The 16,554-nt window shown below is 41.7% G+C and overlaps 2 protein-coding genes across 2 annotated transcripts in view; one reads left to right on the top strand and one right to left on the bottom strand.

Moving 5' to 3' along the window:
• Positions 1 to 16,554, bottom strand: part of LOC140719377 (ferritin heavy chain A-like) — a 38,130-nt gene that overhangs the window by 402 nt on the left and 21,174 nt on the right. The window lies entirely within an intron of this gene.
• On the top strand, positions 6,965 to 11,431 carry LOC140719376 (ferritin heavy chain, oocyte isoform-like). Its single transcript, XM_073033976.1, has 4 exons — positions 6,965 to 7,377; positions 9,335 to 9,481; positions 9,963 to 10,088; positions 11,206 to 11,431. Exons 1-4 carry the CDS (start codon positions 7,276 to 7,278, stop codon positions 11,362 to 11,364), a joined length of 534 nt encoding a protein of 177 aa, XP_072890077.1. The 5' UTR covers positions 6,965 to 7,275; the 3' UTR covers positions 11,365 to 11,431.

The following is a 16,554-nucleotide window of genomic DNA, read 5'->3' as shown; positions in this document are numbered from 1 at the left end:
AGGGTTGAAAATGAGTTAATTCAAAGTTCTAAGTAAAATTTATTATCAGAGAACATACAGTACTCGTCAACACACACAACCCTGAGATTCTTCTTCCTGCAGGCATACTCTGCAAATCTATAGAATCTAGAAATCTATAAAATTTATAGAATAGTAACTTTAAACAGGATCAATGAAAGAGCAAGAGCATAGAAGACAACAAACTGTGCAAGGGCAAATATAAATAAATAACAAGAACATTAAATAACAAAATAAAGAGTCCTTGAAGTGAGATCATTGGTTGTGGTAACATCTCACTAGATCAATGTAATTACTGTATCCTCTTTTATTCAAGAGCCTGATGGTTGAGGGGTAGTAACTGTTCCTGAACCTGATGGTGCAAGTCCTGAGGCTCTTGTACCTTCTACCTGATGACAGCAGTGAGAAAAGAGCATGGCCTGGGTGGTGAGGATTTTTGATGATTGATGCTGCTTTCCTACAACAGCATTTCACGTAAATGTGCTCAATGGTTGGGAGGGCTTTACTGGTAACATACTGGGCTGAATCTTCTACTTTTTGTAGGAATTTCCGTTCAAAGGCATTGGTGTTTTCATTCTAGGCCATGATGCAGCTGGTTAAATTCATTGACCATCATAGAGCTTCCACCCGAGAAATGCCCCAATAAATATAGTAAGGTAGTTTGGAATATGAAGTATTCAATTCCTATGACAATGCACTCATGCTACAATAGCATGCATTCTGAAATACAGAAAAATAGATCCACCTAGCCTCCTTGCACCTGGTCCCCAAATTCCACCCTTCAAAGAAATAAAGCATTATCCCCAGAATCCTTTCCATTCCTGGTTTAACAACAATAAACCTTTTAAATGAGAAAATAACCAAAAGCTAATTTTAAAGAAAAGTAAATAGTTGACGTTTTAGGCCGAGACCCTTCATTAGGAAGGGGAGAAGTCAGAGTAAGAGGGTGGGGGTGGCCTCCAGTCCTGATGAAAGGTCTTGGCCCAACTCATCAACTGTTCACTCGTTTCCATAGATGCAGCCTAGCTTGCTGAGTTCCTCCAGCATTTTGTGTGTGATGCTTTGGACTTCCAGCACCTGCAGATTTTTTTGTGCTTGAGATACAAAATATCTCATTTTTAAAATGAGATACAGACTTAACTTGTCCAACCTTTTGTTAAGACTGGTGCCCCATCTGGGAAATACGCTGGTAACTGTTTTCAAACAAAAAAAAAAAAAAATGAAAGTCTCAGCTGCAAAGGATGCTCTTTGCTTACCTGAGTTTTGCTCCACTATCAGCCTTGTTACAACTAGGAAAGGTACCTGGTTCAGAGATCTTGTTTAAATAAAACGGTTAATTAGAAGTGTCCTTAGATCTGCAAAAGGCAAGTCTCATTGGACAGTTCTGCTGTCCAACTCAGCGTTCATTGAGGAATGCTAAACTGGGCAGAACTACTTCTGATTTTCTGCTCTTTGGATCTCCTTTGGCCTTTACTGCTATAAATAGCTAAGTCCAGTTGCTCATCACTCACAGTTTAGTTACAAACACTTCTCCCAATAAGACCTAACCTGGTTAGAGTCAGTGCCCTTCAGTCCAATTGAATAGAGTCAAAGAATCTTGTACAACAAAGAGTAACTCAGCCTCTCAATCTACTTTTGGTGTGGCATGGTAGCATAGCAGTTAATGTAACACTGTCGGTAAGGAGTTAGTACATTCTCCCCATGATGCTGTGAGTTTCCTCCAGGTGCTCTGGGTTCCTCCCACATTTCAGAGATGCACGGGCTTGTAGGTTAATTGGTCGCATGGGTGTAATTGGGCGGCTCACTCTAGTTGGGCAGGAGTGGTTGTATCTCTAAATAAAATAAATCAATAAATCATAGTGCCCTGTGCAAAGGATTCAAAGTACATGTATTATCAAATTATGTATAAATTATACGACCTTGAGATCCAGCTGCTTTCAGGCAGCCACAAAGCAAGAAACCCAAAAGTGCCAAATTAAGCAAATGACCAACCCCCAATACGCAGAGGGATAGAGAGAAAAAATCACAAATCATGCAAACAATAAAAGCAAGCAATAGCATTCTGAACCAAATTGAGTTCATAGACCCCAGAGCCCAGAGCCTCATCACAAAATGAGGCAAATCATTGTAAAGCTCGCAGACACAAAGCACAGAGCAGCCGGTGCAGTCTCATGGTCTCAGCGCACTGAACTTTCTCTGTACCGGTAACAGTATAGTCTGCATTCTTTTATTTTCCATTTGACGACAAGGTGAATGATGAAATAATGACAAATTTATGAATCTGAATAAAGCATGAATCTGGCACAATTTAATAAGACTATAAGACGTAGGAGCAGAATTATGCCATTTGGCCCATCGAGTCTGCTCTGTCATTACATCATGGCTGATGTATTATCCCTCTTGACTCCATTCTTCTGCTTTCTCCCCATAACCTTTCACCCCCTTACCAAACCAAGAACCTTCTAACCTCTGCTTTAAATATACCCAATGACAAAGCCTCCACAACTATCTCTGGCAATTAATCTCACAGATGCAGCACCCTCCAGCTAAATTAAATCCCTCTTCATCTTTGATCTAAAGGGATGTCCTTGTATTCTGAGCCTATGCCCTCTAGACTTCCCCCACTGTATGAATCATCCTCTCCAAGCCGACGTCCACATATAATCCCGAGGGTTTATAGTGGGGGTGCCTAGGTCCAGAGTGCACAGAATAGAAGGACGTCCTTTCAGAAACAGATGATGAACACAGATCAGTATGGAAAAGGCGGTTAGTAAATACGTCCAGGGAAAATCAATTTCATAAAAAGTACATCATGGCATAAATGGAAAATTGTTGCAAGAAGTAAGCCAAAGAGTAAGGCAAAATGGTCTCCCTCTGTTCTGTGTGAATTTATATTGGGTCACATGGTTTGTGAACATCTGAGGTCCACTGTTTCACTGAAATCCTAGTTGAACAGTATATACTCACAATTCTGGATGATATAATGGGAAACAGCATCTTTCCTCAGGCTGTGAGACAACTGAATTCCCTGCCAGCACACAGGTCTTGTCATGTATGAAACACTAGAAGCATTATACTGTTTACCTTTCGACCTGTGTTGTAAATCCACTTCATTATTTGTTAATTTATTTGTGATAATATTACCTTTGTGTTGTCATAAAGTTAGAGTCAAAGAAAACTACAGCAAAGAAACAGGCCCTTTGGCCCATCTAATTTATGCCAAGTCCCATCGACCTGCACCCAGACTATAGCCTTCCCCATACCCCTCCCATTCACATACCTATCCAAACTTCTCTTAAAGACTGGAGTCAAAATTGCACCCATCACTTGCTCTGGCAGCTCGTTCCACACTTTCACCACCTTGTGAAGAAGTTTCCCCTCATGTTCCCCTTAAACATTTCATCTTTCACCCTTAACCCATGACCTCTAGTTGTAGTTCCACCCATTCTCAGTGGAAAAAGCCTGGTTGCACTTACCCTATTTATACCCCTCATAATTTTGTATACCTCTATCAAATCTCCTCTCCATCTTTTACGTTGGAGGGAATCAAGTTTTAAACTATTCAGTCTTTCCTTGTAACTCAGATCCTCCAGATTCAGCAACATCCTTGTAAATTTTCTCTGTATTCTTTCAATCTTATTTACATCTTTCCTGTAGGTAGGTGGCCAAAACCGTACACAATACTCCAAATTAGGCCTCACCAACATCTTATACAATTTCAACATCCCAATTGCTGTACTCAGTACTTTGATCCATGAAGACCAATATGCCTAAAGTTTTCCTTATGACCCTATCTATCTGTGACACTACTTTCAATGAATTATGGACCTTTGTTCTACCATAATGCTTGGCACCCTACCACTCTCTGTGTAACACCTACCCTGGTTGGTCCTCCCAAAGTCCCTCGCACTCATCTGCACTAAATTCCATCTGCCATTTTCAACCCATTTTTCCAGCTGGTCCAGATCCTGCTGCAAGCTTTGATAGTCTTCCTCGTTGGAATCATCCACAAAATTGCTGATCCAGTTAACCACATTATCATCCAGATCATTGATATAGATGACAAACAGCAGATCCAGCATCGGTTTCTGCAGCACTCTACCGGTCACAAGCCTCCAATCAGAGAGATGACCATCTACTACCACTCTCTGGATTCTCCTGCAAGGCTAATATCTAATCCAAATTACCATCAGATTTTGAACCTTCTTGAGCAACCTCCCACGTGGGACCTCGTCAAATGCCTTACTGAAATCCATGTAGACCACATCCACTGCCTTACCTTCATCAACTCAACTCGTGTGTCAGTTCTTTATTATTTATTCATTTATTTATTGAGATACAGTGCAGAATAGCCCCCCCAGCACTTCAAGCCATGCCGCCCAGCAATCCCCTGATTTAATCCGAGCCTAATCATGAGGCAATTTACAATGACCAATCAACCTGCTAATTGGTAAATCTTTGGACTTTGAGAGGAAACACACACAATCACGGGGAGGCAAATTGCTTTCAGGCAGCGGTGGGAATTGAACCCCGGGTTGCCCGTTCTGTAATGCGTTGTGCCGTACTGTGTTGTGTAGCTTGGTCTGGAGGAATGTTTCGTTTGGCGGTATACACGTGTACGGTTGAATGACAATAAACAAACTTGAACTTGAAGTCAGACTGAATGTCAGTAGACAGCATTCACTGGAATAAATTCTGATGGAGTGTCACTTCTCACTGTGTATGGCAGTGTTGCTGCCCCCTGCAGCCAATGCTCAGTCACAAACCCTCCCTCCAGGATAGAACAGGAACTGCTTACACCAGCCACAGTCAAGTGTTCCCTTTTCACTTTGCCGTGACTGGTTTGCACATTCATTAATTTGGCTGAAATTTGGCTAAGAGAGCATTGTCATATCTAGGTGTGGAATAAAAATGTAATGCACTCTTGCTCTGAATATCGGCTTTTATGCCCCGCAGTGGATTTCCAACTAATAACCAATTCAGAAGCACTGTGTGTTAAAAGCATGTGTTGCTGTGCTGCACTGCACCTCTAAATAAAATAAAAGATGAGAATTTGCCGGGTACTAACCAATTGAATAACCAACATCTGACTTTCATACATGAAATCAAAACATGAGAATGGCATTAAATTTATATATGTCGCAGAACAGGCCCTTCTGGCCCAATGAGCGGTGCCACCCAGCATCACACCTATTTAACCTTACCTCAATCATAGGACAATTGACAATAATCAATTAACCTACTGACCAGTACGTCATTGGATTGCGGGAGGAAACCCTCATGCTCCCATGAAGAACGTATAAACTTCTTACAGAAGACACCGGAATTGAACTCCAAACTCCAACGCCAAAGCTGTGATAGTTAGCTGCACTAACCGCTACACTACTTGCTTATTCAATTCCTTACAAAATAGTTCCTTTTAGATAAAGAAGTGATGCATGCTGTTATGTAAATTAAAATGTGAAAAGCATTTCCTCACCTTTCTCTTTTCACCCAGAACCAACATCCCACCGTTCAGCATCATGATTGAAAATAGTCATAAGAGGAAAATATCGTATTCCGCACTACCAGGTAAAGCACTCAGAATCTAGTTTTCTAACAAAATGGTCCTTCACTCTTTCAGATCCCAATAGAAACATGCTCAACCTGCCCAATATCTATGAGACTACTGGTTCTCTCCAGCTATCAGTCTGGTAACAAGCTTTCAAGCAAATGATTATTCCTATTATGTGGAATTTTCAGTAGCAAAGTACGTCACTCACACCTTGAGCTTTTCCAAATAATTTGCATAACTGCTTCCTGCAGGGAGTGATACTCAGTTTGAAAAATTTGGGGAATAAACTTTATGGTACTCAGAGGCACACATCTTCATGCAAGGTTTTGCTCTCCAAGAGGACTTCCATTTTAAATAGAACCTCTCAATTTAAATGCACAAAATCTAAACTAGAAGATGATTTTTTTCCACCTTGTGAAGCTCTCGGAGTCTCATACTCAAACTAACTATTTATTAACTCTTCTAAATACCTGCTCAACGTCCTTTCCAGGTACCAAACGGACAGCAGGAATATGAATTGGTTGCAAGCAATTTTCACTTTGAGATCTCAGTTGTGAGTTATGGTTCAATGTTTTCACCTCAATGTCTGGGTCTCTGCGCCAATTAAATAAAGAGTTTTAAACCAATACAAAGACTGTTAACAACTAATTCAGGAGTGAATGACTCAAGCCAGATGTGATGCTGGAACTGAGAAAAAAAACAACAATGGCAGCCAAAGAACCCAGAGGGCAATTTATTTTTAAGTTAAAAATGTTGTGACTCTCTATAAGGCATTCTCTATAAAGATGACTCCGCTACTCTGTACAAGAGTCAATTGGTAACTTAAGGACAAAAAGAAATTCAGGAAAGAAATTGTAAAGTTGTTTCAAAGAGCAAGCACAAGAATGAGGGCCAAATATCCTTCTTCTATTCTTTATGAATCTATATTGGGTCAGATAGATAGACAATGCCAAATTTCCTCATTTCAAACAGGTTAAATTACCCTTTAGTCTCACTGAAATCTAACCAGATCTGCATATTCTCAGAGTTCAGGCTGAATTTTACCAGACACCATTTCAATAGAATATAACCCAAACAAATTCAACTACTCGCAATATCCCTCTCTCTGGAGCCAATAGTCAGACATATGCACTCTAGTGGTGAAGAATGAGACTGTCATACCACCCACACAGGTGTTTCTACCTCTTTCCCTGAAAGGTTATTTGAATAAGGAATTGTTTGATTTGATTGCTTTGAACAAGGAATATGCCACCAGTACAGCTTCTGACAGTTTACAACATTGGATGTCTAAGAAAGACCATTTCAAATTCAATAATTTTAATATTCAACCTAAAATTGTAATGCCTAGGGTCTGAAATCAAAAACAAATTGCATTCAGATGTAAAGTTAGTGTATGTAATAAAAGCTACATCACAGAAACTATTCTCCATAAATCTAGATTTTTCTAAAAGTCTGAGTCTTACTGCCTTCTTCCCCTTTATATTACTCCCCCCCCCCCCCCACTCTTGTTTGTGTTGCTCAGATTCATGGGCAATTCCCAATTGGTTATTGGGAATGTCAATCATCGTTGTGAAGAAATCTTTTAATTACACTGCAGGATGACCTAGCAGTATAAGAGCCAAGGAACTGAGTAAGTGGTATAACTTTTTTTTTTGTTTGGAGCTTCCTGAGTGGTTGTGAGGTGGATTCTTGTACAGAAGAGGATGGGTTCCCAAGTGTGTCAAAACTACCACATTGAATGTGAGGTTGCTGTCAACAACCAGATTAACATGGAAATCCATTCCTCCTATGTTTATCGCTCTATGGTGAGTCTTCCATTCCTTGTTTGAGGCTGTCCCTTGCTGGAATATTTGTATACTGCAGGATTCCATTAAGTAAATAGTCCCAACTTCACCTGTAGTCCATTAAGGGGAAAGTGAAACTTACTTTTTGTAATTAAAGTTCTCTAATTGTCTGGTATTCAATAGAATCTCTGATGGAAACTGACTCCTCCAGTGGATGTGAAGCCTAGTGTTCAGGTTGTCTTTAAAGGCTTAGCCACAGTAGTTTGTATGATGCTATTACAGCTTGGGTGTCTGAGTTTGAATTCAATCCTGGTGGCCTCTATAAGAAGTCTATGTATGTCCTCCCTGTGGAATATATAGGCTTTCTCTGAGTCCACTGTTTTCCTCCCATAGTCTTAAAATTTGACTGGTTAGGTTAACTGGTCTTTGTAAATTGTGTGATTGGGGTAAAATTGAGGGTGGTGTAGCTTGAAGGGAGGGGCCTATTCTGTGCTGTCTCTCTAAATAAATTGTTTAAAGAGCACTATTGAAGTATCTTTCAGTTAAAAAAATACAAGAACTTTGATGTTTCTTATGTCTACTAGAATCTGTCTCCCTTGTCCACTCATCAATCCCCCTCCAAACACTTATCCCTGTAACTATTGCAAGTATTTTACCTGCCTTACATAATCTCCCTCACCACTGTTCAGGGCCCTAAACTGTCCTTCTAGATGAGTCACTCCATATGAGTCCATGGGGGTTGTTCACTGATGTCAGTGAGATCAAAAGTAGAATGAGGGAAAGTACATTTTAACTCACTCTGTTGCAACAACCAATATCTCCTGGTGACTAGCCACTTTAATTCCACTTTCCATTCCCAAACTGTCTATCCACAGCCTCCTGTACTATCATGTTGTGGCCAGAAGTAGAGTGGAGGAGCAAGACTGCATTTTGTCTTGATGGTTTCTGACCTGCTGGCATTGACATTAATTTCTCTAACTTGTAACTGCTTCCATCTGTTTTCCCTAGTGCTCTGTCCTGTTTGCCTTTCCTCTCCTCCTGGTTTCCCCACCTCCTTTCCTTTTACTCACATCTACTGTCCTCACCATAAGGTTCTTTCTTTAGTCCTTCCCTCTTCCACCTATCACCTCCAAGTTCTCAAATCACTTGCTTTCTTACCCCCCCCCCCACCCACACACTTGAATTTTATAGGCCTCCCCTGCCCCCATAACTCTTTCCAATATTGATGAAGGGACTTGGCTTGAAATATTGCCTGTCCCACCTCCTTCCCAAAGTTAGACCTGCTGAGTATCTCCAGCATTTTGTGTTGTAAACTCAATTTCCTGTCACTGAAAAGTGACCAGCAATGTTCATATACAACAGGAGTTCCTGGGGTCCACAGATCCCTCTGTTAATTGTAGGGGTCCATGGTATTAAAAAAATGTTGGGCCTTCCCCCCCCCCCCCCCCCCGAACTACAAGATGGTGCTACTGAACCAATTGCAGTACATCATTTAAAATGACATAAGGGCTCAATTCCTCAATGTACTAGAAACAGGAAAGTTCAGTTTGTATTCATCAGGAGTGCTGCATACACAAGGCCCTTGGTATTATTGATGCTCCTTTGTATCAGTCCAATAATACCCCTATCGTCAGGCAGGAGGTACCACAGCATTAGGACAAGGACTGCTAGGATGGGAAATGGCTTCTTTCCTCCCCACCCTAACCCCCCAGGCAGTGATATTGCTGAACTCACTGCACCATCCAGATATCAATGTATGAAGGGCCAATAGCCTTGCACTGTTTGCTCTTTAAACTTGTATCCTAAATGTGCCTTGTTTATTTGTTAATTTGTGTGTGGTAATATTACCTTGTGTCAGTTGTATGTACTTTGTCTATCTTGGTTTGCAGGAGCATTTTGTTTGCTGGTATACATGGATATGGTTGACGACGATGAACTTGATCAGAGCTGTAAAAGATATTCTAATCTCTCTCCACAGTCCTTGTACTTTGACCAGGATGATGTTGCCTTGCACCACTTTGCTGACTTCTTCAGGAAGCAGTCCAATGAGAAATGGAAGCATGCTAAGAAACTTCTAGCATTCCAGAATCTGCGTGGTGGCCAGATCTTGATGGAGGACGTAAAGGTTTGGCTTGACAAATTAAGCGGTGCAGTAGCGTGGCTATTAGCGCCATGCTTTGCAGTGCTGGCTGTAAGATTGGGGTTCAATTCCTGCTACTGTTTGTAGGGAGATTGTACAATCTCCCCATTATTGTGTGGGTCTCCTCCAAGTGCTTGGGATTCCAAAGACTGAAAGCATTCTGGCTAATGAGTTGCGGGCATGCCACACTAGTGCCGAAAGCATGGTGAAACTTGTGGATGGCCCTGCACAATCATTGCTGATTTCATGCAAACAGCACATTTCACAGTCTTGATGCACATGGGACAAATAAAGCTGATCTTTAAATGCAGAGCAGTCAATCTGATTCCATCAAACTCTATCTAATTCTGTCTACATGATACCTTTTTTGGAAAGTTTCTATACTCCATAGTTGTTGTCTTTGCAGTGGTTTGCTTGTTTCTTTAACATTCCTCCATTTCAATTGAAGTGTTGCATTCCTTGGCAGAAACCAGAGCAGAGTGATTGGATTAATGGTCGTCATGCAATGCACAGAGCTCTGCAGATGGAGAAGGATGTGAACCAGAGTCTACTGGACCTGCACAAGCTTGCCATTCAGCATGGCGACCCCCAAGTAAGTTGCTAACCCTCTATGAAGTAAGGGTAAACTGGTGGGGTCTTGCTTTGCTTCATCTCATTCATAGGAGCTCCATTCAGAGATGTGGTTATTTAGGGGGGTGGGGTGTGTCTAGATACAGAAGCAACAATGGACAGGATTTGATGAACAGTCCCAACAGCTTCAATTCCACCAATATGTAATGTTCCAATCCAAAGGGCTTCAAATCTAAGGAGGGGAAACATCAGAGTTGTTATGTACATATTTCCATAAGACAAAGGAGCAGAATTGGGCTATTTAGCCTATTGAATCTGTTCTACCATTTATCCATTGCTGATTAATTATCTCTCGCAACTCCATTTTCCTGCCTCTTTCCTATAATTTTCCCATCTACATCTGTTTTAATATACTCAATGACTTGATCCTCAGTCATCCGTGTCTACTCTATCTAGGTTTCAATGAGATTTTCCCCCTCATTCTTCTAAACTCCAGTGAGTTCCAGCCCAAAGCCATCAAACACATGTTAACCCTTTCATTCCTATGATCATTCTTGTGAATGTTCCTCTGGATGCTCTCCAAATGCCAGGACACTTTTCTTAAGGGCCAGAAACTGCTATGCTCCATAATAGTCTGACCAATGCCTTGTAAAGCCTTGGCATTATGTCCTTGTTTATATTATAGTTCTTTCAAAATTAATGCTAACATTGCATTTTCCTTCCTTGCTATTGATTCAGCCTGCAAGTTAATATTGGGAAATCCTGTACTAGGACTCCCATATCCCTTTGCACCACAATGTCTGAATTTGCTTTCAATTTGCAAAACAGTCTACACCATTTACTCCTTCTACCATGTGCATGACCATACACTTCCCTACACTGTTTTCCATCTGCTACCTCTTTGCCCATTCTCCTAATCTGTCCAAAACTCTCTACATAATCCCTGATTCCTCAACACTACCTGCTACACTGTCACAAAGCATCAATTCAGTTGCCCAGGTCAGTAACGTATAACATGACAAGAAACAGGTGCTATGGAGTGCCTCTAGTTGCGAGCAGCCAACCAGAAAAGGATCACTGGCAGGAGGTGGACTGGAAACCTTCAAGATTTCTGGATGTAACTTCCAACTTTCTTACAGCTGTGTTCCTTCCTGACGAGACATCTGCTGGATGAACAAATGATGATGATGAAGAGGCTTGGAGATCACATCACCAACCTGAGGAGACTGGGAGCCAATGAGAATGGTCGAGGAGAGTACCTATTTGACAAGTTGTCCCTGGGGAGTGAACAAGTGTAGACCTGAAGTTGAAACCTTCTGTCAGTTCTCATCTAATGAAATGTGACATGATTTATGAAAAGCTAATGTCAATTGGAAATAAATTGTTCAATAGTGTTCTCATTTTGGTCTTGTTGATGGCTTATTTTTAAATCCATGTTCATAATTTTGATCTGATAGTGGGCTGTAATCAGGATAAATGGGTAAATAGTCATTGACAATTGTGGAAAGCAAACAATGACTTCATAACATAATACATTAGATGCTGGAACTGGCAGTAACAACCAACTGCAAGGATCTCAGCAAGTCACTGGATCTGTTTGGGAAGTGGGGGTGAACATTGAGATCTTATTCTGTGACACTGCATCAGAGATGTGAAGGAAGATTTGGTATCACATAAATACAATTGAGTTTCCAGATGTGGACTAGTCTTTAAAGTAGATTCCTTATGAGAATGTGGTGCCTGGGCTGAGCAAATTTATAATCTATTAAAATGGGTTTACCTATTTTTGGTTTGGCAATAGAACATCACTTAATGGTATCAATCCACCAGCTTGTATAGGTCAGCTGGGTAAGGATTGGATGAGCAGCATGGAGCTTCCTAAACAAAAAGGGTAATGTGATCATGAGGAAATCTGCAGATGCTGGAAATTCAAGCAACATACACAAAATGCTGGTGGAACACAGCAGTACAGTTGATGTTTTGGGCCAAGACCCTTCGTCAGGACTAACTGAAAGAAAAGATAGTAAGTGATTTAAGGGGGAGGGGAAGATCTGAAATGATAAGAGAAGACAGGAGGGGGAGGGAAGAAGCTAAGAGCTGGAAAGTTGATTGGCAAAAGGGATACAGAGCTGGAGAAGGGATACAGAGGATCATGGGATGGGAGGCCTAGGGAGAAAGAAAGGTGGAGGGGAGAACCAGAGGAAAATGGAGAGCAGACAAGGAGTGATTGTGAGGGACAGAGGAAAAAAAGGTGGTTTAAAAAAAGAAAAATAATAAGGGATGGGGTAAGAAGGGGAGGAGGGGCATTAACAGAAGTTAGTGAAACCAATTTTCATGCCATCAGTTTGGAGGATACCCAGATGGAATATAAGGTGTTGTTCCTCCAACCTGAGTGTGGCTTCATCTTGACAGTAGAGGAGGCCATGGATTGACATATCAGAATGGGACATGGAATTAAAATGTGTGGCCACTGGGAGATCCTGCTTTCTCTGGCGGACAGAGCGTAGGCGTTCAGTGAAATGGTCTCCCAATCTGTGTCGGGTCTCACCAATATATAAAAGGCCACACTGGGAGCACCGGATGCAGTATACCACACCGGCCGACTCACAGGTGAAGTGTCGCCTCACCTGGAAGGACTGTCTGGGGCCCTGAATGGTGGTGAGGGAGGAAGTGTAAGGGCAGTAGCACTTGTTCCGCTTACAAGGATAAGCGCTGGAAGGGAGATCAGTGGGAAGGGATGGGGGATACAAATGGACAAGGGAGTTGCATAGGGAGCGATCCCTGGGGAAAGCAGAAAGAGGGGAGGAGGTAAAGATGTGCTTGGTGGTGGGATACTGTTAGAGGTGACAATGAAATGTAATGCAAGGAAAGCTTAAATTAGGAACTATTGGCTGAATGTATAATCCCAATATACACATTGAAATAGGGAAATTTCAGCCCACTCATAATACTGCTTCCCACCTTCAATAAGATCATTTGCTTGAATATGGGTTGGTAGTGTTGTGGATAGTGTAGAAAGCTGTCTTGGGTTATCATGGGGGAGCATTTGCTACTGCTGTTCAGGAGGATTTAAACTAATGTGGCGGGGGATGGGAACAAGTGCAGAGAGACAGAGGGGTGTAAAATGAGGGTAGAAGCAAAAAGCAGTAAGGTGAAAAGTAAAAGCGGCAGGCAGGCAAATCCAGGGCAAAAAGCAAAAAGAGCCACTTTTCAACATAATTGTATAAGGGCTAAGAGTGTTGTAAAAACAAGCCTGAAGGCTTTCAATGTGTCAATGCGAGGAGCATTCGTAACAAGGTGGATGAATTGAATGTGCAGATAGTTATTAATGAATATGATATAATTGGGATCACAGAGACATGGTTCCAGGGTGACCAAGGATGGGAGTTCAACATCCAGGGATATTCAATATTCAGGAGGGATAGACAGGAAAGAAAAGGAGGTGGGGTAGCATTGCTGGTTAGAGAGGAGATTAACACAATAGAATCTAGGCCTCATATGGAGCCAGTGATCATTAATGGAGAATGTGTGGAGCAGGTTAAGACCTACAAGTATCTGGGAGTACAGTTAGACGAGAAGCTAGACTGGACTGCCAACACAGATGCCTTGTGCAGGAAGGCACAGAGTCGACTGTACTTCCTAAGAAGGTTGGCGTCATTCAATGTCTGTAGTGAGATGCTGAAGATGTTCTATAGGTCAGTTGTGGAGAGCGCCCTCTTCTTTGTGGTGGCGTGTTGGGGAGGAAGCATTAAGAAGAGGGACGCCTCACGTCTTAATAAGCTGGTAAGGAAGGCTGGCTCTGTCGTGGGCAAAGTACTGGAGGGTTTAACATCGGTAGCTGAGCGAAGGGCGCTGAGTAGGCTACGGTCAATTATGGATAACTCTGAACATCCTCTACATAGCACCATCCAGAGACAGAGAAGCAGTTTCAGCGACAGGTTACTATCGATGCAATGCTCCTCAGACAGGATGAAGAGGTCAATACTCCCCAATGCCATTAGGCTTTACAATTCTACCGCCAGGACTTAAGAACTTTTTAAAAGCTATTATTAATGCTTTTTGAGATAGTGATTTAGATGCATATCATATTTTTTTACTGAGTTAAGTATTGTATGTAATTAGTTTTGCTACAACAAGTGTATGGGACATTGGAAAAAAAGTTGAATTTCCCCATGGGGATGAATAAAGTATCTATCTATCTATCTATCTAGAAAGGAAGGACATTAGCCTGGAGGATGTGGAATCGATATGAGTAGAGCTGCATAACACAAGGGGCAGAAAACGCTGGTGGGAGTTGTGTACAGGCCACCTAACTGTAGTAGTGAGGTTGGGGATGGCATTAAACAGGAAATTAGAAATACGTGCAATAAAGGAACAGTAGTTATAATGGGTGACTTCAATCTACATATAGATTGGGTGAACCAAATTGGTAAGGGTGATGAGGAAGAGGATTTCTTGGAATGTATGCGGGATGGTTTTCTGAACCAACATGTTGAGGAACCAACTAGAGAGCAGGCCATTCTAGATTGAGTATTGAGCAATGAGGAAGGGTTAGTTAGCAATCTTGTCGTGCGAGGCCCCTTGGGTAAGAGTGACCATAATATGGTGGAATTCTTCATTAAGATGGAGAGTGACATAGTTAATTCAGAAACAAAGGTTCTGAACTTAAAGAAGGGTAACTTTGAAGGTATGAGACATGAATTAGCTAAGATAGACGGGCAAATGATACTTAAAGGGTTGACAGTGGATATGCAATGGCAAGCATTTAAAGATCGCATGGATGAACCACAACAATTGTTCATCCCAGTTTGGCAAAAGAATAAACCAGGGAAGGTAGTGCACCCGTGGCTAACAAGGGAAATTAGGAATAGTATCAAGTCCAAAGAAGAAACATAAAAATTAGCCAGAAAAAGCGGCACACCTGAGGACTGGGAGAAATTCAGAGTCCAGCAGAGGAGGACAAAGGGCTTAATTAGGAAAGGGAAAAAAGACTATGAGAGAAAGCTGGCAGGGAACATAAAAACTGACTGTAAAATATTTTATAGATATGTGAAAAGAAAAAGAATGGTCAAGACAAATGTAGGTCCCTTACAGTCAGAAACAGGTGAATTGATCATAGGGAACAAGGACATGGCAGACCAATTGAATAACTACTTTGGTTCTGTCTTCACTAAGGAGGACATAAATAATCCTCCGGAAATAGTAGGGGACCGAGGGTCTAGTGAGATGGAGGAACTGAGGGTAATACATGTTAGTAGGGAAGTGGTGTTAGGTAAATTGAAGGGATTAAAGGCAGATAAATCCCCAGGGCCAGATGGTCTGCATCCCAGAGTACTTAAGGAGTAGCCCAAGAAATAGTGGATGCATTAGTGATAATTTTTCAAAACTCCTTAGATTTTGGATTAGTTCCTGACGATTGGAGGGTGGCTAATGTAACCCCACTTTTTAAAAAAGGAGGGAGAGAAAAACTGGGGAATTATAGACCAGTTAGTCTGACGTCGGTGGTGGGGAAAATGCTAGAGTCTGTTATCAAAGATGTGATAACAGCACATTTGGAAAGCAGTGAAATCATCGGACAAAGTCAGCATGGATTTGTGAAAGGAAAATCATGTCTGACGAATCTTATAGAATTTTTTGAAGATGTAACTAGTAGAGTGGATAGGGGAGAACCAGTGGATGTGGTATATTTAGATTTTCAAAAGGCTTTTGACAAGGTCCCACTCAGGAGATTAGTGTGCAAACTTAAAGCACACAGTATTGGGGGTATGGTATTGATGTGGATAGAGAATTGGTTGGCAGACAGGAAGCAAAGAGTGGGAGTAAACGGGACCTTTTCAGAATGGCAGGCAGTGACTAGTGGGGTACCGCAAGGCTCAGTGCTGGGACCCCAGTTGTTTACAATATATATTAATGATTTAGACGAGGGAATTAAATGCAGCATCTCCAAGTTTGCGGATGACATGAAGCTGGGTGGCGGTGTTAGCTGTGAGGAGATGCTAAGAGGATGCAGGGTGACTTGGATAGGTTAGGTGAGTGGACAAATTCATAGCAGATGCAATTTAATGTGGATAAATGTGAGGTTATCCACTTTGGTTGCAAGAACAGGAAAACAGATTATTATCTGAACGGTGGCCGATTAGGAAAAGGGGAGGAGCAACGAGACCTGGGTGTCATTGTACACCAGTCATTGAAGGTGGGCATGCAGGTACAGCAGGCAGTGAAAAAAGCAAATGGTATGTTGGCATTCATAGCAAAAGGATTTGAGTACAGGAGCAGGGAGGTTCTACTGCAGTTGTACAAGGCCTTGGTGAGACTGCACCTAGAGTACTGTGTGCAGTTTTGGTCCCCTAATCTGAGGAAAGACATTCCTGCCATAGAGGGAGTACAAAGAGACCAGATTGATTCCTGGGATGGCAGGACTTCCATATGAAGAAAGACTGGATCGACTAGGCTTATACTCACTGGAATTTAGAAGACTGAGGGGGGAT

This window comes from Hemitrygon akajei, chromosome 31 (assembly GCF_048418815.1).
Source record: "Hemitrygon akajei chromosome 31, sHemAka1.3, whole genome shotgun sequence".
NCBI lineage: Eukaryota > Metazoa > Chordata > Chondrichthyes > Myliobatiformes > Dasyatidae > Hemitrygon > Hemitrygon akajei.
The sequence above is the reverse complement of the archived record's forward strand: the minus strand, read 5'-3'. Positions and strand labels throughout refer to the sequence as shown.

Coding starts and splice junctions, on each gene's coding strand:
- LOC140719376 (XM_073033976.1), top strand. CDS start 7,276: ATGGGTTCCCAAGTGTGTCAAAACTACCACATTGAATGTGAGGTTGCT. Junction 9,482..9,962: donor TCTTGATGGAGGACGTAAAG/GTTTGGCTTGAC, acceptor ATTCCTTGGCAG/AAACCAGAGCAGAGTGATTG. Junction 10,089..11,205: donor TTCAGCATGGCGACCCCCAA/GTAAGTTGCTAA, acceptor ACTTTCTTACAG/CTGTGTTCCTTCCTGACGAG.